The sequence below is a fragment of the Ursus maritimus genome, unplaced genomic scaffold (genome assembly GCF_017311325.1).
Source record: "Ursus maritimus isolate PB19 unplaced genomic scaffold, ASM1731132v1 scaffold_3, whole genome shotgun sequence".
In the NCBI taxonomy this organism is placed as follows: Eukaryota; Metazoa; Chordata; class Mammalia; order Carnivora; family Ursidae; genus Ursus; species Ursus maritimus.
The window spans coordinates 74,541,272-74,563,496 of NW_024425563.1; the positions used below are offsets into that span (position 1 = coordinate 74,541,272).

Genomic DNA, 22,225 nt, shown 5'->3' on the forward strand with positions numbered 1-22,225 from the left:
TTTTCATCTAAGGGTTGAGATGCTTCTGGGCAGGACCAGCTGTATTCTTGAATATACCATTTATATTTGACAAGTGAGGCTTATGAGGTCCTTGCCACCTTGCTTACCTACCATGAATGCAACTATCAGGCTGCGGAATCACAAGATGTGCATGGGAATGGCTTTCAGTTTTGACAAGAACTCCGTAAGAAGCTAATAGCTGCTTTTCAGAAGGGCTCTACCTGGTAGCCATATCAAGGTGATGAATCTAAAATCCCAAAAGATGCCTCTGGGGAAAGGCTCCTTCCCATTGCTGAAGTCTCTAATTGGCAGAATCATTAATCACTGAGAATTCTCTCACAAAGTGGTCATTAGGGCTGTGAGGCCACAAAGGTGGAGAGCATGATTCAGCTTGCTGGACGGTTTTTAACATAGCCTGTTAGCTTGGGCCCACCTCAAAAGATAATACTTTGTGAGTTAGCTGATGTCAAAGAGCAGGTAGCATATTCAAGTGCGGCCATGCTGTCTCCAATAGCAAAGAGTCTAGTCAAGTGCTGGACTGTTTTTCCATGACTGGCAGACAGGGTTAGCATTGCAAATCTGGTCACATAGTCTCAAGAAACTTTATTTACTTAGCAGTTTCCTGAAGGAAACTTGGATAGTCCTGCAGAATCCCTCACACAAGGTCACATTATCTTAGCCTCCCTGCGGAGAACCTTGCTTAAACCCCATTAAAAGAATTTACATGTCCCTCTCCTGTCACAGGTTCTGTAGGATGGTGACTTTGGTGCCTGCAAAGAAGAGTCATAAATGCTTGAATCTTTCCCCTCCTCAAGGCTCCCTAGCCGACCCAGGCGGTTGTGCCTGGCCTTCAGTACCTCTTGGTGACAGGAAAACTAATCATCTTTCTCCTTAAAGCAGCCAAAGTAAAGATCGATGGGGAGGAAGAGATTAAGGGTGCAGAGAGAAAGACAGTTTCTGGGACAGCAAGCAAAAGCACATGCTTTCGCTTTTAAGCAGCACAGCAGTTGCTCACGCAAACTTGCAGTGTTCTGGTCCACCTAAGATCCTATGTTACATGGCAAGGCTATCATTCCCGACATCATCTATTTCAGCTTTGGGAATCCTTCTTGTTTCAGTCCCAGCCAGACTGATTTCGGGCTGAGGCTGGAAGTGTTTTGTCCTTTTGTTGATTTAGGCTTGACTCGGATATTGGAGCCTTTTTAAAAAAAGGAATCTACCTTATTTCTTACTACATTTTTATAAATCTAAATTATTGCCTGGTTTTAAAATACAGGATAGTTGAAGTTTCCAGGGTGGGGCTGATCATATTAACTTATTAAGATTCCTTTGGGTCAGTTTGTCATTCTCCAGTGGACTCCCACATTGTCAACCCATCTGGGGCAGTAACAACCCAAGTGCTAGGCATTCCCTCACGAGGTTTTCCTGTGGGAATTCGTCTCAGTGAAACCTCTAAAGAAGGCCAAAGCTCTGTTAACTGCAGTTGGGACCCACTATGAAATCTCTGAGACCTTTTACTGCCATCTTTGAACACGCCCAAAGTTGGCATGATAGAGAGCAAGAGGTGTTTATCGCTAGAATGGCCAGCTGTTGCCATTCTTAATGATCATTGATTCCTGCCACATCATGTCCAAAGAGAATCAGCAAAAATTTTAACAATTCACTTAGTTTCTGCCCATGAGTAGTTTCTATTTTTTTCTTTAATGGTCATTCTAGGTGCATGTCTCTGTAACCTCTGTCTGAAAGAGGGTGAAACTGTTTCCTGTAGGGATGAATGTTAGTACTACTGGTTACGAAGGAGCACACCTGCAACTGATGGCCTGATTGGTGAGGAAGTCCTCTTGCTCAGGGGAGGATTAACAACATCCAGGCCACCGTTCAGGCAGCTGAACCAGGAACTCTTGGAACCATTTCCCAGAATTCAGCCTATAACCACCTCCCCGGTTCCTTTCCACTTCCAGGCAGTGAAGTGGACAACTTTAATTGCCTTGTGGATCATACAGTTTGGTCACCATGTTCATTGCTAATTCTCACGGACTTTGCTCAAATCTTGTTAACCAGTGTGTGAGGCTGTCATCCTTATTATTCTAGAAACACATCTTTCTGTCAATTTGCCATCCTCATCAGCAAAACAGTGAAGAACTATGAAGGTTATGGAATTGCACCACACTTGCTAGCCAACAAATTAACCCGCCATACTTTCATGGACATTTTGAAGGAAGGAGTCTCCTGGGTCAGAAACAAGTCTATTATTCATAGCAATAGCAGTGGCCACAATGACAGTGTTTATTTTATTTCCTCGAGCCCCATTTCCCAAAGAGTGGGGCGGCCTAGGTGATACACAGTGTTTTATGTTGTACAAGAGGAGGCCTTAGCTTGGGGAATCTGAATCTTTTCTAACAGTCAGGAAGCATGTCTGTCTTTTGCTCCATGGGGGAGACAGTATCAGGGCTGCAAGCAAACTTTTCTTGTATTCTTCCAAGGCTTTTTGTAATATAAACAGCTTTGAGAAGATTGTGTACCATAAAGAACAATTAATGTCTTCCTCAGAAGACTTGCAGAAACACAAGAGACCCATGGAGAATGATCTCCCATCGTCAGAATACTTAAACTTCTCTCGCCTGATTTGATCTTGTGATTCCCTCTTTGTAAGGGCGTTGTCTTATAATGGAAGAAGCATTCAGGTGCCAGGTAAGCTTCTGAGGAGGAAGTGACCTTTAAGCTGAATGTAAAAGAAAAAGTGGGAATTACAAGTTTTTTTTTTTTTTAAGATTTTATTTATTTATTTGACAGAGAGAGAGACAGCCAGCGAGAGAGGGAACACAAGCAGGGGGAGTGGGAGAGGAAGAAGCAGGCTCCCAGCAGAGGAGCCCAATGCAGGTCTTGATCCCAGGACCCTGGGATCACGCCCTGAGCTGAAGGCAGACGCGTAATGACTGAGCCACCCAGGCGCCCCAGTATTATTTTTTTTTAAGATTTTTATTTATTTGACAGAGAGAGAGAGAGAGAGAGAGAGAGAATATAAGCAGGGGAAGGGGCAGAGGAAGAGGGAGAGGGAAAGCAGGCTCCCCGCTGAGGAAGGAGCCTGATGTGGGGCTTGATCCCAGAGATCATGACCTTAGCCGAAGGCAGCTGCTTAACCAACTGAGCCACCCAGGTGCCCCAGGAATTACAAGTGTTAATAAACTTTGAAGTATTTCCTCATGTGGCAGTACCTCCTTTGTTATTATTTTATGGCCAGAGAGTCGAAAGCTTGAAAGATTGCTAAAAACAGTCACAGGAAACATGATGGAGGATAAAGTCTTTCTCCCTGAGAAGGTTGAGTGCACCTCTTTTTGTTTTGAATAACAATTTTAATTGCCTAATAATTAAAAAATAATTTAAATGAAAATTTAAAATATTATGGAAAAGCCAAAAGAATTGTACAGTGGTACAGCTACATACCCACCACCTAAATTTTACTATATTTGATTTATTATCTATCTTTCTAAATACTCTACTCCTCTATTCGTTTACCAATACATCTTTTTTGATGCATGTCAAAGTAAGCTGCAGGGTTCAACATTTCATGCCTAAACACTTCAGGATACATATAATTGATGAGAGAATTCAATATTTTCAGTTTTTTCTAAGGGACAGTATTTACATAGAGTGAAATGCCCACATAACAAGTATGCAATTTGATGAATCTTGGGAAGTGCATATACTTGTGTCACCCCAAATCCTATCAAAAAATAGAATATTAACCTCACTCCTGAAAGTAAACTCATGTCCTTTTGCGTGCAATTGATCCCCTTCTTCATCCCCCAGAGGAAACTACTGTCATGATCTTTTTAAGCTGTAGATTGGTATTGTCTGTTTTAGAACTTCATATAACTGTAATTACACAGTATATAGTATTTTGCCTAAGTTTTCTTTCAGAAAAATGTTTCTGAGATTTATCTACCCTGTGTTAATCAGTTGTAGATACCTTTTTATTCAGGATTGGTATTCTATTGTACGGATATGCCAAAATTGATTTAGCCACTCTCCTATTGATAAATACTTGTGCTATTTCTAATATTCAGCTATGAATGAAGCTGCTGTTAACATCATCGGACAAGTCTTATTGTGTGTCCCATTTAAAAATTTGTTATGCCTGGCTCTACGGAGCAAAAATGGTAGGAAGTTTCTTAACTGTTATGTCATTTAAGATTTGCTTTATCTTATATGTGCTTATTCATGTCCTAAAGGCCAGACCTTATTTGGTATTTTCCTCCCAATACACTGCACTTGTCGGGTTTTATTTATGGATTTACTTTTCTTGGCTTTTCTCAGCAACTTTAAAAATGTATCTTCAGGGTTTTCTTTCTTTTTTTTTTTTTTCTTTTCTTTGTTCATTCCACCATCATTCATGGGATACTGTCTGATAGACACTCTGCCTGGTTTGGGTGATATGTCAAATTAGATACAGTTTCTTATGTCAGAGACTGTCTAGTTATTATTAGTACATGGCACGTGCTCATCTTACACAGACACACACGATCAGCCAGTGGGACAAGAGCATCGTGTAGGGTCTCTCGGAGCATGGAGAAGGGAGTGCAATAAGGTAGTGACAGGTAAGGAGAAGCTGCTGGGAAAAGTTGGCTTTTGAGTAAGTTCTTGAATTTAGAACTCAGAGAAATCATTTGTATGGCATCTTTATTTAATGCTTGAGTAAACCCATATCTAGAACAGTTCCCTTATTTGTCCAAGAGATGATTAGGTAGTAATTAAAAACCCATCTCCTGAGTTCCAATCCAGTGTTTCCCCTTCTGAAATGTGGCATTGCAATACATTTGCATGAACACTGACAGCCTATCATGTACTAGGCCTGGAGTCACGTTTTGGGAATTTAAAATGTGAATAAGCTACAGTTCTTGTCATCCGTAAGTCTCATTTAGTGGTGCTAACTCCACACACACACACACACACACACACACACACACACCCCTACATATCCCACCATCTCAGCGATAGGATCAAAGTCCCATGTGAACAAAGAGGACACAGCACCTAAAACTCTATGACACTAACATGATTTTTAAAAGTGTTTTCCGTGTTTTTATTTTCAAATCTCCCCTTGAAGATCATCAACAGGCCTCTGGCCCTTCTCCCCTCAGGAACATATTGAATCAAATCTTCTCAAGGAAAGACCATAAAAATCTCAGATTTCCTTTTTAGTTTATTGTTGGTACCCTAAAGCTCTTTCCCATAACACACTGTAAGCTCCTTGAGGACAGACATATTTTATCCCGAAAGTCTAATCCTGTTCCTGGCAGTGCACTGGGGCTTATCAAACAGAAACACTCCAGAAAGGTTTTTTCTGACTTTCACAGTGAAACATTGGGAGAAATCTCTTCTCTTAAATCTCTTTTTCCCCATTAAAGAAGTGCTTATTTTAATAGGCTGCGTTTTGAATGTAATATGTACCAAAGCCAGCAATGCTGTATCTGAGTTAAAATTTTGATTTATTATCCAAGATGACTTGTTTTTAGTATCTTTAGAAGGTATATACCCAAAATATTTTCCTAAAATATGTTTGCGAACCCAAATGATCTTATGTCTTACTTCTCCTTATTTATTTCTGCTGTCCTCCTTCTTAGTATGTATCCGATGTTATCTTGCGAATATGTAGCTTCTGTCAATCTTCTTTTGTCCAAAATTCATACGGCAAGGTCATTTGTTTCAGCACCCAGGTCAGATATCCCCTTAGGAGGGGTCAGGTCTCAGTGGTTGCTTCACAAAAATATTTTTTGTGAAGCTGTATTTTTTGGTATCTATTGCGATCATGTGTTTGCTTCTATTTTGGATTATCTGTCTTATCTCTTGGACGTCAAAAACATCCTTCAGGGCAGGCATGCTATGTGTTTTATATCTGCCACTCTCCTTTAAATGTAAAATCCTAACCACAACTGGCAGGTAGATTAAAATGATTTCCAGAACTTTCCTTCTGGACCCGTAAGATCCTAAAAATCTTAGTGGAATTTGAATGAGTTGATTTTGTTTCAATATTTTTTTCTTCATAGGAAAAAGAAGACCATTTTGAATCTGTTCAACTGAAATCCTCAAGATCCCCAAATATATGAAAAGACAGTGCTATAGCCTTCAGACTAATGAATAAAGAAACCTGATCTCTAGTTCTGCAGGACCGTAGTTTAGATCCTGTCTTCGTATCCGGCACATTGGTGATCTCACAGAGGAGGGCCATGCCGCTGAAAAGGGAAGGAGGTTGAAATGTTTGATTGCCTTATCACATGGTCAATTATTTTGCCAAAAATAGGAAAGCAAATGGCTTGGGTCTCAACTGAAGATGAAGCTCAACTCAGGAAGAGATTTATCTGTAAATAGACATAACTGAAAACCAAGGTTAAGCCCACCAGTGCACTGCTGATGCATGCCATATAAGTAATGGGTAACTTTTATTCTTTATAACTTCTACATAAAAAGTGTGCTTTGGAGGGCAGATGTGAGCATATGCATTGTGATTCTATTTATGTCTTTTCTTTGTTTATAGTTTGGGGGGAGATTTGAAAAGTTTTAAGACATAATTTTTTCCCATTATTTATTTTCCTGACAGACCTTAAAACATCTTTTCTATTAAAAAATGGTGAACAAAGAAAGACAATAAATTTTTCATTTTTCCATACAGTCTTTCTTGATTTCAGAAGCCTAAGTAAGCAGTAACTTTTTAGGAAGAATAAAAATGTAAACATGTGCTTGGGTTATCTAAACTTACATTCGCCTTTGAAATTTCATCCTTGTTGGAACTGGTAAGAAGGGCTTGACTGAAAGAGTTGAAGGAATATTAAAAAAAAAAAAAAAAGGCAAAGAGAAGCCTGACTTTCCATTTAAAACAAACAAGCTGACGGCATTGTGGAAATCAAATGGCTTAAGACCATTTATGTAATGCTTGAAGTATAATTTCAAATGAGTGAGAAAGCTTGTTTATCAAATCACATGCAAAATCATGAAGAAGAAAATGGGATGGCTTGTGTATAAGTACACATAACCGTGCGAAGGTATTGAGATAATTTCATGGTTCGCAGAAAATGGCAGTGGGACACTGGCCCTATATCAAGCATCAAAGTTATATGGTTATTTTTCTTCTAAGACATTGAGGGTTATGACTTCCATAGAAGTTTTTCTTTTTCCGTAAATAAGGCAGGAATTCAATTTTGGGAAATTGCATATAATTGTATTCATAATAAGAATGTGGTTGTACCATAAGTAGTTAGGAAATACGTGTTGTTCTTATTCAAAAGTGATCCAGGTAATTGTGAACTTCCTCTGACGGATGGGTTACTAGAATCAGCACGACTTGAATAATTATCTGTTGAAAGAAGTTTGAATGGAGTTGAATCTAACTAATTTTGTGTAAACCTTTATTGTTTCAGAACTGGGAAAGAGGGAAGTTTACTGACCATTGATGATCTAAGGTGCTCTGGTTTGTTTTCAATAAACAGTAATCTTTGTAGATCTTAATCTAGGTTTTTTTTAAAAAAGACTGGTGATTGCCTGAGAGGCAGGCCATAGGGGCAGGGTTTGTTGAAAGTTTTGCCCCAAGTCTTTCAATGAAGTATGACTTGTAACTTTTGAGTCAGCAGGTAATGTCTTTATTTTTGTGGAAAGTGGGAAAAAAATAAATAATTGCAGTTATTCCTCTGGTGGGTAAAACGTTGAACCATTCTGTTGTTGAATGAATGTTCATTTTGTGTTCATCTTTGCTGTGGGATTCGTGAGTATAGGTGAGGTTGCCATGATTTTATTGTTTGTTGTGAAATTCAGGGAGGGCGTCACTTAGCATCAAGCTTTTTCACGTTCAATTTCTTAAATCGTGTTTTAATAAGAAATTATTACAAGAAATTATTTTAACATTGCTCACATTTACCCTGGTAACTGTGCTGATGAGCCTTCCCCCCATCTTGATCAAAATTTAAACAGAAGAATGACAGTACATTGGAGTTGCACCTTTTCAGAGGAGTCCTGGCAAAGGTGTCCAGGCTGGACCGAGTCAGAAGGTTCCGCATAGTCACCTGTCACCTCTCTTCATCTTCGGCTGTGCTCCACGTGTATGTACCAAGCCATAGAGATAATTGGGATTTGCTCCCAGGTAGCTTCTTTCTTCTCCTGTCATTGGACTAAAATCTTTGACATGTCAAAAAAAAATGCCTTAAATTTTAATGAAGTCTCTGAAAATGTAGTTGGTATTGAAGAATTTATTTTATTTCTAATTTTAGATATAAAATAGATTTTGTCAGCTCAGTCTCATCTTTGGAAAGGAGCTGCCTTTCCCCTTTGGGTCCCAGTGATTTGTCATTTTATTCCAAGCGCTGAAGAAGTATGACAGAAAGAATATCATGAGGAAAATATTCAGACCAATCTTGGCTATAAAATTCAATGTAATTTTATGTCTTGCCTTTGCAGAGCTTAGTGGAATGTTGAAAGGCATAAACAAATTAATCATGTTTCTGTGACTTTTAATAGACATTTGTTGTTTCTTTCCCCTCATAAATGGTAGAAGAAAAAGTTATAGGTTATTTTTCTAAAAAGCACAGGTTTTGAAGCCTTAAATACTACATTAAGTCCATTGTTGCCTATAATGTCTCCTAGTCCTCTGTCAAAATATATTTAAATTGGTTTTCCACTGGATGAGACCATGTCTTCTATGGATAAATTACATCATGCCATTTAACAACGTTGAGCAATTTGAAATGTGTCCACTTGATTTAAAAGACTGAATTTTATTCTTGTTGACTTTTCCCCTTTTTGGTTACTAGTAAATCAAGTCCTTTCCAGGATTAAAAATGTTTCATAGTATTTTTGTATAGAGTTTTGTGATTATTTTCTTCCCAAGGAGAGAAGATGGTTTAAATGGTTATATGGAAGAATTGTTTGGGTCCAGTCATTTATGAACTGGAGTCTCCAGGTTCCCAGGTGATGGGTCATGATTGACTGTCATTCTTCAAGATCAATTGGGTCAACTGTCATTTGACATCTGTCAGTAGAACTACTTTCTGTGGCTCATGGTCATTCCTAATGGAAGGCTATTGTGCAAATCATTTCTCTCTTCCTCATGAAAGTAAATTTCCTGGAAGTTGGGGTGGGAAAGATGACTTCACTGGCAAGTTTAAAGTCAGTGTATTGCTCACATTTCCTTTTTACACAGGAGATATGTAGAGTAGGTCTTCCTCTTGAGACAAATTAAAATATCCTCATATCTCTTTTATCATAACTGTGGATATTATCTCAGATTTACAGGACCAATTCCTAAATTCAGGTTGCCCTAAAGAAAAGGTCCCAAGGTGAGTAAACTTCAACAACAACAACAACAACAAAAACCCAACACCTGATGCATTCATTGGATGCTAAAATGGATTTCATCCTCACATTGACTGGCCAGAGATAGCACTCTTGCTAGATTTTATTTCTTTTAGCTTAACATTTTCAGATGAGTTCATTTTAGGATCATAAATGAAGGAAGTAAAACTTGAAGATAGGGACAAATAATTGAAAACATGATCACAGTGGATATTGATGTTACCATCACAACTGATAGTACTATTGCAGTTGTCTAGATCAGAGACCAGCAAACTTTTGCTGTAAAGAATCAGGTAGTAAATATTTTCAGCCTTGCAGGACATGTGGTCTCTGTTGTAACTCTGTAGCATGAAAGCAGCCACAGACAATATGTAAACAAATGGGCGTGGCTGCATGCCAATAAAACTTTATTTATACACATGAAAATTTGAGTGTCATTTAAATTTCACTTGTCATGACATATTCTTCTTTGGTTCTTTTCTCAACCATGTAAAAATGTAGAAACATTCTTGGCTCACAGGCCTTACAAAAAACAGGTGCTGGACTAGATTTAGCTTGGGAGCTGTGGTTTGCTGACCACTAGTTTTAATCACTGCCACCCACAAGCAAAACTATTCAGAAGAATCTGCATATAGATTCTTGGCCCGTTAGGTGCTTACCACCTCAAGAGTTTCTCAAGTCTCAAGTCTCAAGTCTCTACAGATGTTCAGGAAGGAACTAAATCATCACCCTCCCTTGATTTCATCACCTACACATAGGCAAAGCCAGATACTCTTCTACGTTCCTCTTGTAGTTTGGGACTCAATTCTGGATATTGATTAGCAAATGATAAAACTAAAATATGTGAATAGGTTCGAATTCAACCAGCAAGATTGATTTAAACACCTTTTTTGTTGGGATTTGTGTAATACTTCTTGCTAAGGTAAATGGATTTGGAGGTAATATTCATTCTTATATACAGATCCATTTAAAGTAACCCTAGTATCCCCAAGTAGGGGCTGTTGATGTATAAGAGTAGTTTCAGCAGGGATTCTTGAGTCCCAGCCCTGGAGAGGGTCACCTGATCCATTTGCCTGTGTCCAGGCAGCACACACTTCCATCCACACACATTTACCAAATCCTATTTTGAGATCTACTGGGTACAAAAGACAGTTAGGATTCCTTTAATGTTTGGTGGCTTGAGAAATGGACCTCCAATTTCCTTGAATAAAATGTCCTAGCTAGGCTTTTAATTTGTTGAAATTTTCCTCGTCTTATTAATGAGACTTAGAAGAAGAACTCTGTGTAAAATAGCTTGTGGGTATTGGTAGATTTGGCATAGAGCAGGGCATTATTTCCTTTATCTCAGATGGCTGCTTTCAGATTACTACTGGTTGGGTTAAATAAAAGGGTTAAACCAGTGGGAGTTCTGTAAACCTCAACTTTGTGTCACAAGGCAGGAGTGATCATTGCCGCCTTCGCAAGTTTGGGCCTTTGTTGTTAGAGCTATGGAGGTTAGAACCCACACTGGTGTTCCATCTTCCTGGCACCTCACTTTTCTTGGCTTCTCCAGGCTTGCACTGAAGAGCTCTGGGGCCCAAAGCTATCAAGATGGCTAGGTGAGGAAAGCAGGGGCTAGCCTAGGGAAAGTGGAGGTGAGGATTGTGAAGGCACACTGTCTGAATTACCTCCTTTCTCAGCTTTTCTCTTATTCTGTCCCCTGTGTGATCTGCCAACCAGCTTGCTCCACAGCTTGACAATGGGACTTTTTCATATTACCATGATGAATCTGAGTGGGCAAGAGAATCTATTAATATTTAAACTGGAGAGGACCCAGAGCATTTCAGAAACTGTAAACACTCAGAATACTAACAATCATCACCCACAGCGTTAGGTTCTGCTATGTTAATGGGTAGGGTAGATTATGCTGCTTCAGTTCCTAAAATTCAGGAAGTTTTTGCAAGGATGGATCGGCTCAATCAGTTTTATACTCTGGAAGGATGAAATGTTCTTACCAGAGTTAAAAAAAAAAATCAAAACCTATTTGTTCGAAATGGCCTAAAAATGATTTTATAGTTTCTGTTTACCATACATACTGGAATGTTTTTCAAAAAATTATTTCTAGGGATCACATGTTAGGCAATGCTTTTTCAAGTAGGAACAAGGCTGAGGGCAAGGAAGGAGAAAATGACAAGAACTGTCAGTCATTGCGTTTCCGGTGTGCAGGTGGAGTGTGAAAGATCCAGTGGCCTGTAGATCAAAACCCAGCTCTCAAATACAACATTCTCAAGATTCACCCACGGCCTCATTGCCTTGTTTAAAAAGATCCATGGTCAGTTTGATTGTTTTAGGCATCAGCTGTGTCTCTGAACCACCCATCTGATACGGCCTTCCTCCGACTGTCACATCCCATCAACGGATTGCGTTTATCCTCCCTTCCATTAGCTTTGCCTCAGCCTTTATCTTGAACAGATGCTCGTTTGGGGCGCACTTACCTAGCACTCCTGCCACCGTCTGCCACAGCAGGATGCTCTTCCGCTATCTGCCTTCTGCCTTGAATCTACTATGCAGTCCTTTCCACCCACTCCCCCAAATCCATGTTCTTCTTTGAATATGAGTTCGGGGGCTGGTTTGCACTGTTGTGTATCTGGTAACTTCTGGTTGGATTGGTTAGGTTGCTGATTCAAATGCATTCAGAAGGAAGGAGAGCATTTCAAACATCTGACTCCTCACTGTATGTCCTTCAAGCCCAGTCCTGTTGGCTGTGTGCACCTGCTTACAATCTCTAGATATTTTTAAAATAGCATCGGTACGTCCCAATAAACCAGCCCCTGGTTATTGAGCCCATGGGCCCTTCCTATCCTCGAGTCTCCTCCTCCTTCCACTCACTGTTTTCCTCAGTCACCTTTCTTTCATTAGAATCATTTCCTATCTTTATGCTCCTTAAAGGCAGGAACTATGTAGCATCATCTCTCTGTCATGGGCTGAAGAGTGCCCCCCTCCAAAGAACGTCTACATCCTAACCCCTGGAACCTGGGAATGTTACTTTATTTGGAAAAAAAGGGCCTTTGCAGATGTGACTAATTTAAGGCTCTTGGGATGAGATGATCCTGGACTATGCAGGTGGGCCCTAAATCCAATAACAAGTATTGTTATCAGAAACACACAGAAGGGAAGCTAGACACGCAGCAGGTGATGTGAAGATGGAGCCAGAGACTGGAGTGATGGGACCACAAGCCAAGGAAGCTGACAACCCCAAGAAGCTACAAGAGGCATGGGACGGATTCTCCCCTAGAACTTCTGGTGGGGGATGGCGCTGCCAACACTCTGATTTCGGACTTCTGGTCTCCAGAACTGTAAGAGAATAACTTTTCTGTTGCTGTAAGGGATCCTGTTTGTGGTAAGCTGTTACATCAGCCACAGGGAATGAATATGTTCTCTAGTCGTGGTACCTGGCACAGGACCTGGCAGGAAGATGAGTTCTTAGTGAATTTTCCTACACCGATAAAAGATTTGTGACTGAAGGGTTTACAAAGGGAAGTCGGGGAGTGTGGGTACGAATAAGCCAGGTTTACTTATCCTCACTTTGCCTGTTCACTCCGTATTGAGCTTAGTAAAATATTCAGGTTTAATGACAAGACTGTGTGCCTGAGTATTGTTACTGGAACTTTGGAAATGCACTGGAACATAGCATATTCTGCATTTTATTGCCCCATTTAGCTCTCAGTGGTGAGAGTGATTTTCTAATAGAATAGTTTTCCATCTTTATGCTTTTAAAAATGAGAGCTATCCCGCTTTCCCCGGCAGGCCAGAGTGTCTACATTCCAAGAACCATCTCCTTACTGCATCAGAGGCCCATTTGGGCAAATTCTGGGCTGCCATATAGATGTGGCTAAAAGAAACTCATATGTGTATTGTCATCTGGCCACCGACGCAGCCGGATAGTCGTGGTATCGTCAGTCAAATTCTGATCTTTGTGATTTGTGAAGTCCAGATTTGCTCGGAACTCTGTAGCAGGTAACAGCTTGTGTTCAGAGAGTATGTAGGTGTAAAGAGAAGCACAGTAGACAATTACATCCAACATTAAAAGTAGAAATAATCTAAAGTCAACATATTCAGATTACTTGGAGTGATTAAAAAAGAATAAGCCATTATCCACCATGCTGGAAAACCTCGAAGGTTTTATTCTCAATATTTTTACATTAATACAGATGCTTTTTATTTTGTGCTGAGAAAAACAATCTGTTACACATAATGTAACTTTAATATACAACATAGAAACTCATCCTAAATTAGTTACAACAAGGACCTACAAAAAACTTCATAGGAAAAAAAGTTACCTAATATTGCCACCATTTTTGTTTAGACTGACCCTGTCAGACCCTGTCACCAATGCTCCGCTCTGTAAACAATGGTTATTTCCATGTTCCGGGGAATCGTTAATAATAGGGGCGCTAAAATCAGCCTAAAAAGTTCTAGCACATCACTATATACTGTACAGTCCTCAAAAATAATTTATCGTACTGTTTCTAAAAAAAGGTACTAGGGTTCTTTTGCTCTGTTTCCATAGTCTGGAGCTGCACGCGAGCACTTTGTCTAACAGTCTAAAAACACGAGAACTGAACTGGAATTCACAATCACAGAGATGAGGTGGTGGAGTCGAGAACTTCCCGCCCATTGCACACCGTTGGGACGTAGGTGCTCGCAGAAGCTGGAAAACAAAGCAGGTCAGAAAATTCAGTGTTAGTCAAGTGAGTCACATAGGTAATGGAACGGATAATCCTAGACAGTAGTGAAAAGTAAGTTCAAAATCCATTTTAATTTAGCTTTGGAAAAAGCTAAGTGACTTAATGCTATAGTAGGTCAACTTTCTCAATACGTTCTGCTCAAAATTAGTTTGTATCCTGGCACATACTCCACTCATGTCATCCCTCTTGGAGAGAGTTTATGAGCATCATCATTGTTGAAAGGTGTCACTTGTGGGTTTAAAATTAGCTTTGGTAAGCTATAAACTGGTTAAAACAGAATGTGCAAAATTGAAGCTCACTGCAATTTTCTTAAAGATTGTTAAATTAATTACGGTTTTTAGTACCTCAATTACTTTTGTTCTTTCTGGGCAGGGATGCCTCTTACGTAGTCTCACGAGTCATCTGTGAACTCCACTGCCTTACAGAATGGTTTGATGCATTTTCATTGCTCAAGTGGATAACCTCTGTGAACACTCTAGCAAGGGCTGGGGTGCTGAGAACTCAGTTTCTTAACAGTTCTCAGAAGGGAAGATGTTCCAAAGGGATGAGACTCTTGCTAATGAATAGTGACGACAGTGTCAGGGTGTGAGTATAATATGGGTATGTATATTCGTTCTTTTTATGGCATTTAGTTTTCCTAGATGCAATTCATATTTCTTGTTACTTTAAAGGTTTTGTTTTTATGAGAAATCTACAGTCAGCTTTGTCTTTTTACGAACGAGGACAAAACCAAAACAAAACAAGGAGCCCCTTCTCCATGGGCTTCACAACCATGTAGCCAAGAGAATCAGGGATGGCCTTACATTTCCTTTTAGAGCTGTTTATGTGGCATCCGTTGGCCTGTCCATGATGATATGCTTTGCTGAGAAGGAACTGATTTTCTTGGCTCCCTGACCGGTCAGCTGTCCCATTCTTTAAGTGCATATCTCTTGGTTAATAATCGTATAAGCTCATTTCTTGCTGAAGTAGTCATGCCTGATAGTGGAAATATTCTTGCCCCATAAAATGACATTTTCCATAGGATTTTCTTTAAACACAGAGCAGACACTAATTATAAACTTTGAGATGATACGCTCAATCAACATATTTGGGGCACTGAAGTCTTTCAGCAGGCTCATCACTAGGGAACCGACAACTTCTCCATTTTGCGTTGATTACCTGGCTAGCTGTGTAAGAAAAGCCATAATGACAAGTCTCTGTGTTTGTGTGAGGTTACAGCAGAGTCCTGTGACATGCTAACTCTTGGAGATATTTTTTCTTTGGTCATTTTTAGGATCAGGTTCAATTTTCTTTACAATATGATCCCAAGGTACAACGTTGGGAGAAAATATGGCATAATCTACCTTTCTATAGTGAAGACATTAGAACACAGCATTGTGCCAGTTAAATACTGGATGGAAAGGGATAATGATAATAATTTCAAATGTGAGGGATTTACTTTATTCCTTGTAAAATTTCTTCATACTTATGTAACCCTACCTTCATGAATGCTAGGTAAGGCAAGAGAAAGAACAAGGTGAGGTGACGTTCAACCACTGTTGGGTGGAAACGTGGGAGGCATGCTAGGCTCTTCAGTATGTGCGTCTGCCGGCGTTCTCTCTGGTTCCATATAGCAACTCGACATCCCCATGTGGATGTTTAATAGACATCTCATAAGGAAGTAGCCAGAGAGTAACTCTTGATCCCCTAACCTGTCCCCATTTAGTTGTCTTTTCTTCAGCGAATGGTCTCACTGTCCAGCCAGTGACCCAAGCTAGAAGTCTAACAGTTACACTTCCTTCCTTCTTTGTCCTTCCTCCCAAGTCAAACCAGTCGTGTGGCCCCCTCTCCACATCCGCCTACCATCTGTGCATCCACCGCCTTGGGCCACACCACCATCATGTGGCTGTTGGCTACCAGGACAGTTGTGCCGCTGGTGTCTCTGTTTCCACTCTTGCTCCCCTGCCACGCATTCTCCGTACAGCAGTGACAGTGTGTTGAAATGTCAGTCACCTCCTTGTGCTCCCCTAATGGCCTCCTTTGTGCTCTCCTTCCTCCAGATTACACACCCCGGGGTGATTCAGACCATGCCTGTTTCTCTGCATTCATTTCTTTCCACGGTTTCTTTTCCCCACTTTGTTTGCGTTTGTCCTCAAGCATGGCGGATCTCAGCGACAGCAGGCCTTGGCAGTAGCCACTGCTTCTGCCGGGAATGTTCTTCCCTCTCTCCATCACATGTGTGGCTTCTTCTTGTCATCTACAACTGAAATATCACCTCCTGAAAAAGGCTATCATCAGGCCACCTAATTTAAAGAGCCAACTGGTTATTCCTTGTCACATTACCTAATTTTGAAAACTGATTTTTTTCTTTTTGGTTAGTGTCTTATGTCTATTAATACTGTTGACTAGAAAATATGCTCTTTCTCATTATTTTATCCCAATTGCTGGTCATGGTATAGAGCCTCTATAAATATGCTCTGAATGACTGTATAAATGGTTGCATTTCAAAGAACAGGGGAAACCAATGGAAGTTTCGAGAAGAAAATAATCTTTTCACATGAAGAAGTGACCAGGAAATAGACATACGGGCAGCCTTGTTTTGGGACAGGTAGGCCTGTTTGCATCTCCAGCCACACTGTGACAGTGACCGTCAACCGCCCCTGTGGGGAGAATTGGTTCAGGCTCTGTACATCCCGTGGCAGGCCAGGGACCTTTGACATTCTGACGAATCTCGTCATCTTTTCCAGGCTCAAGTTTTATGATTTCTGTGCAAGTTTTCCATTTTCAGAGCTTGAAGAGGAATGATAGGTCATGGGGGTGAGTCTAGGAGAACCAGGGACTGGTACGCCCATGCCCCTCTGTGTCTATCTTGGATCAGTCTAATAGCCTTCCTGCCGGCACTTTGAAAGATCGTATCAGAAACCTATTGTGATATTCACCACACTATTTTGGAGCTTGGTGGAATGCTGTTCTTAAGTGTGATCTTATGATTTTTCTTGCTCACCGCATTCTAATTTCTAAACAATTGAGTGTATCTTGACTAGGTGGGTAAGAAGGACAGGGGCTACAAAGGTGGCTGCATGGAAAATCCTAAGTTATAGTCTCAAATCATGTTCCCCTGGACCCCCCCCCCCCCGTAGGTACCGTTATGGAAATCTGTAGAACTTTGACTCACCTACTTGCGTCACAGGGACATTGAAGGGAACACCCTATGAGAAAACGTCTATACTCTTTGAAAGGAAGATAGAAATTCACAGCAATGGCAGGCCTTGGCAATATGCATAATCCAAATTCAAGTTGGTTTTGTTTTGTTTTGTTTTACCAGGAATAATGACAGCAAACCCCCTCCGTAAGACTCTTTCTGTAGTTATTTCTTCCCCAGCCATTTTTAAGTGTATTGAAGGGAACGGTAACTTGTATTTTTCTGCTTCTCTTTTAGTGTTTCATCTGTAGCTTCTGCCAGTGCATTTTATTTTATTATGTAAAAAATATCTTCATTTTTGTACGTGCTGCTGAATATAGTAGAGGAAATTACTGTTTTATGAGTTTACTATCTCAATTACTTTGCCTTTCATAAATATTTTACATATGCCTCCCATCTTCGCCCATCTGTTATTCCCCAAGGTAGTGAAATCTGGGGGAGAGCAAAGTACTATAATTTCCATGTGTGTGTTTGTGATGAGCTTTTGCTATTATTCTAACGAAATTCTCATGAGGTTTTTAATGGTGTAAGTTTAGCCCATTTTCTTAAGTGCGGTTAAGCCGATTTCTATAATCATACTTTCTGTCAGATATAAGAGGTATGCTGCCTTATTTTTGGCTCTGCCAGGGGTAGGGGCGTGGGGGGTGGTGAACAGCTGCTGTTAGTCACTCCAGGCTAAGGTGGTGTGATGCAAAGTGAAAACCGAAGATAGTGGAAAAGGACCTAATAAGTTCCACTATTGATCACAAAAGGGCGATTCACACCCATCAAAAGGCAGATTTGACTTCACACCCTTTGGGGAGGCATTGGAAATCAATGCAGCCAAGTGGCAGCTTTGTCTCGCACTGTGAAATCCATTTCTCTTCCACCCGTAATGCACAGGCTGGCCAGGCTTTGGAGGAAATGACCCCATTTTTTCAGGTACCTGGGCCCTCAATCAATGCTAAACATATTTATTTAATAGATTCTTACGGACGCCAAGTCTGTTAGTCAATTTAGTGGCTGAGACTTGATTCCTGAGAACCAGTGTGTTACTCTAACTGTGTGTAATATAGCAGACTCGGGGAAAAAAGTAAAACAAACATTTAAACAGAACAGACATTCCAGTTTGTTCCCATCTGTTCTGTTTCCTTGCTCCTGGTAACCCCAAATAATTTTTCCCAGCATGTCTGCTTGTTTAGATATTTTAATGCTATGGTCATGGAATTCGGTTTCTACAAACTGTTTGTTGCTTTGTCCTTCTGCTTTGTTATTGAACCTGTTTTCTTACTCATCACCTTAATTTTACTTGGACTAGGGCCCCAAGGGCCCATTCCAGATGTTCGTCTGCTGATTAATACAAGTTGTCTGTGCAGATGATGACACTACTAGCCATCGTTTTGGTAGCCTTGCTATGTCTGATTTCACAGTGGAAGTTATTAAGAAAGGAGGCTAGATTCTTCGGATAATGGTCTTAAATTGTTAACAGTAGATCTAAGAGGAAGTCATATTCATGACGATGTGGGTTAAAAAATCTACAGACCCAAGATTTAATTTCCAAATGTGGAGTTAGAGCTTATGAACGCAAAGCCTTCTTCATTCGGTGACTTATTTATCGTGAGACAAGATTCACAGAAGGAAAAATATGGCATATACTTTTTTAAAACCCAGAATACAGCTTAATTACCTTATCAGCAGAAATTCCACTTGGTCTCCAACTAAACACCCTAGTCCACCGTTGCCACGACATACTGTCATGCTTTCTTTCCTTTTTAAAAATATTTTTATTTATTTATTAAGTAGGCTCCACACCCAGCATGGGGTTCGAACTCACAACCCCAAGATCAGGAGTCAGGTGCTCTACCTGCTGAGCCAGCCAGCCACCCCTGTCATGCTTTCTTTCCAATCATGTTCTGTCACTCTCTCCTCCCTCCCTCAAGGTGTACGAAAGTAGATGTGCAATAAATAATTTGAAAACGGAAGGACTTAATAATTTTTTGTGCTATTCTATTTTGCATTCTTTTGTTTCCTCTTAGTTAGTTGCCCAACATCTCTGGTTTTTCCTCTTTCTTACCCAAATGTGTTTTCAGGCAAGGATCAGAAGCTCCTTCACCCTGAGGCTCACACAGCTCCTAAGAGCTGCATGTGTTGCTTTGTGGAGGGATCAAAGTCAGGCCACAAGTGTTAAACTCTAATAAACTAATGTCAGGCATTTGTCCTCTCTTCTAGTGCCGCTGATCTTGTCAGCTTCACCGTCAGATTACATGCAGCATCTGAACACTTCCCTAGCTTCCATCTTCTGTCCTGCCCGCACAGCCTGAGTGCTGAGGGCGATGCTTTTAAATCAGGTCATTCCACACCCTTGGAGCGTGTTTCCCCGTTCTTTCAGGAAAAAAGGAAAAGTTCTGACAGTGATTTCCAAGGTCTTTCTGTTCTGCCCCTCTCTGTCCTCATCTCCTCTTACTTTCATCCTTCGTCATTTCCCTCTCGGCCTTTCTGCTGTTCTTCCAGCTGTGGACCTTTGCATTTGCCCAGACATGGACAGGGCTCCCTTGTTCCCTTTCCTTCGTGCTTCTGGTCAAACGGCACCTTATCAGAGAGTCTTTCCTTGGCCACTGTATAAAAAACAGGAACCTTGTGTCCCCAGGCGGCCCTGTTTGTCCTTGCCTCACATTATCTTCTCCATGTCGCTTAGCAGCACCTGATTGATTATGTATTCTTTGTTTGGCTGTTTCATTCATTACCACATCCTCAGTGCCTAGAGCTGAGCCTCAGCCCCAAAGCTTCTTGAATGAAGGAGTAAATTATCCATCAAAATGATCACAATTACATACTAAGGGGTCCCTGTTCCAAAGCCACTGACATTACTCTAGGTAGGGAAGACATTAAAAAAAATTTCCATATATAGGCATTTTCCCATTCTAGGGATATAGATATTTCCATTTATGGATGTTCTCAGTGAATTTCACTTAAACAAAATGAAAAGGAACTTGGAAGGAGAAATAGTACAGAATAAATTGATGTTAGACTCTTTGCTTGCTTTAAGGCATTGACCATCTGAAGTCAATGTACGGGCAGTATTTGATTATATACATATTACAAATTCACACCTATGCCAGTAGAACAAGATGCTGTCATGTGTGGCATTGAAGAGAAGCCTTCTAATTTAAAAAAGAAATCATTGAATTTGCAGATGCTAAGATTCTCGCTGTCAGAGTAATCTCTGAGATACACTTTGAGCTGAGGCAGAAAATCCAGAGAGGCCAGAAGAGCCACATAGCCACTTTTGAGAGTTTTATCTGTGACTTCACTTATCAAATTCCTTAAAGTGTCTAACAAAGAGGGCTCTGGTTTGCCCATCCCGAAATATGGTCATTAAGAGTAAATGATCCTTAGCATTCTCTTCCAGCTCGAGTCCCTTTGGTCACTGTTATTAAAGAAGGTAGGCTGTGGCACCTGGGTAGCTCAGTGAGTTTGGCGTCTGCCTTTGGCTCAGGCCCTGAGCCCAGGGTCCTGGGATCAAGTCCCACATCGGCCTCCCTGCTTCTCCCTCTCCCATTCTCCCTGCTTGTGTTCACTCTCTCTCTGTCAAATAAATAAATAAAAATCTTAAAAAAAAAAAGGTAGGCTATATTTGCTTAGGGGAAAACCTAGTGAAATATTAGAGATAAAGAGAAAATGATTAAAGGGTTGCAGAAAGGCAGTTGTGAGACAAATACAATGGAAATGTTATGTAGAAGAAAGGGGAAGTGTGAACATCTATTCCCTAATACATGTAGGGTTACCTATGAGAACCAGGGCCTCTCTCTTCTCCCACCCTCAAGGAGGAAGGGGTGCAAGAGGACGGAATGAGGTTCTCAGGCATCCTATGACTTTCCCTTCCAAAGGGAAAATGGATTGGCATCTCTCTGATGTGGACGTACTAGGTCCATTCTGCCTGGAAGCAGCAGATGGCATAGCTTGCTGAATACTCTAGGCTCCTCCTGGATTGGCCAGCCAGGATTTATGTGTATAATATACTTACGCCTGTGGCAGAGAAGACCATCAATTCAGACTGCGTTGCCAAATAACTTGCTAATTTGCCTGGCCGGTCTAGTACACAGTGTCATTATGGGACTCCCTCGACTGTCAAGTGTAGGCATATTATGCTGATTTTCTGGACTTGCACTGTCAAGAAGAAACTTGGGCATTCTGTGCCTTTTTTTTCCTTTTATAAAGTCATATTCAGACTTGAGCAATGGCTTGCCCCCTTTTAACTGGGGTATCTTCAAAGGCTTGGCCATTGGTAAATGCAAAGTCTGGTCCTCATATGCTTGCTTTCAGTTGCTGCAGCTCTGGAAAATTATAGCATGACTCTGAAAGACTGTTCACTTGATCTTTTTATACCCCTGCTCCTTATAACGTGAAAAGCCTTTGTAATAAAGAATAATTCTATTAATGAAGACGTCCACACTTCACCACCTAGACAAGTGACTTTCTGAAAAAGGTTTTGGCAGAAGAAATCAATCTCCATATGCCAGCGGCTCCTCCGGGACCCAAATCTGAGCATCATTAGTTAGCAGAAGCCTCTTGACTGTTCTTAATGATAATGGCGTACATACATCTGAACGATCATGAGCAAGAGAAGCACACCCCCTCCCCCAGAGAACCAAGTCTGGATGCAGAATGGCTCCGAGGACGATTGGGTACCCCCCATTTCTCACCTCTCTCTCCCCACTCTGGGCTGATACGAGCTCATATTAGTGTCAACAACATTCTGACCTGCATGGGTCCCCTAGGGTTTTATGCTGCATAACTTCACGTGTACATCCCGCTTGTCTCCTTCAAGATTTTGCAGCTCGACTTACACTCGCAGCGTGCGTGCTTGATTGCCTGTCTTTGGGAACCGGCTCTAGGAAGCCCTTTTGCTTCCAAAGCTGAACAAAATAAAGAATGGTCTCTTCCTTCTCATTCAAACATGAAGAATGTTTGCTTATGTGTGTGGGTGTAGAAGCAGCAT

The 22,225-nt window shown here is 40.8% G+C and overlaps 2 protein-coding genes across 2 annotated transcripts in view; one reads left to right on the plus strand and one right to left on the minus strand.

The window, feature by feature from the left end:
• The window catches only part of ELAPOR2 (endosome-lysosome associated apoptosis and autophagy regulator family member 2), a 71,639-nt gene extending 61,930 nt beyond the window's left edge, over positions 1–9,709 (plus strand). Inside the window, exon 20 of the mRNA XM_008686189.2 lies at positions 6,048–9,709. Coding sequence (XP_008684411.2) covers positions 6,048–6,107 — 60 coding nt within the window. The 3' untranslated portion in view covers positions 6,108–9,709. The remainder of the gene's footprint in view (positions 1–6,047) is intronic.
• A 4,202-nt stretch (positions 9,710–13,911) lies between these two features.
• GRM3 (glutamate metabotropic receptor 3) overlaps positions 13,912–22,225 on the minus strand; it is a 91,254-nt gene continuing 82,940 nt past the window's right edge. Inside the window, exon 5 of the mRNA XM_040644313.1 lies at positions 13,912–14,029. Coding sequence (XP_040500247.1) covers positions 13,956–14,029 — 74 coding nt within the window. The 3' untranslated portion in view covers positions 13,912–13,955. The remainder of the gene's footprint in view (positions 14,030–22,225) is intronic.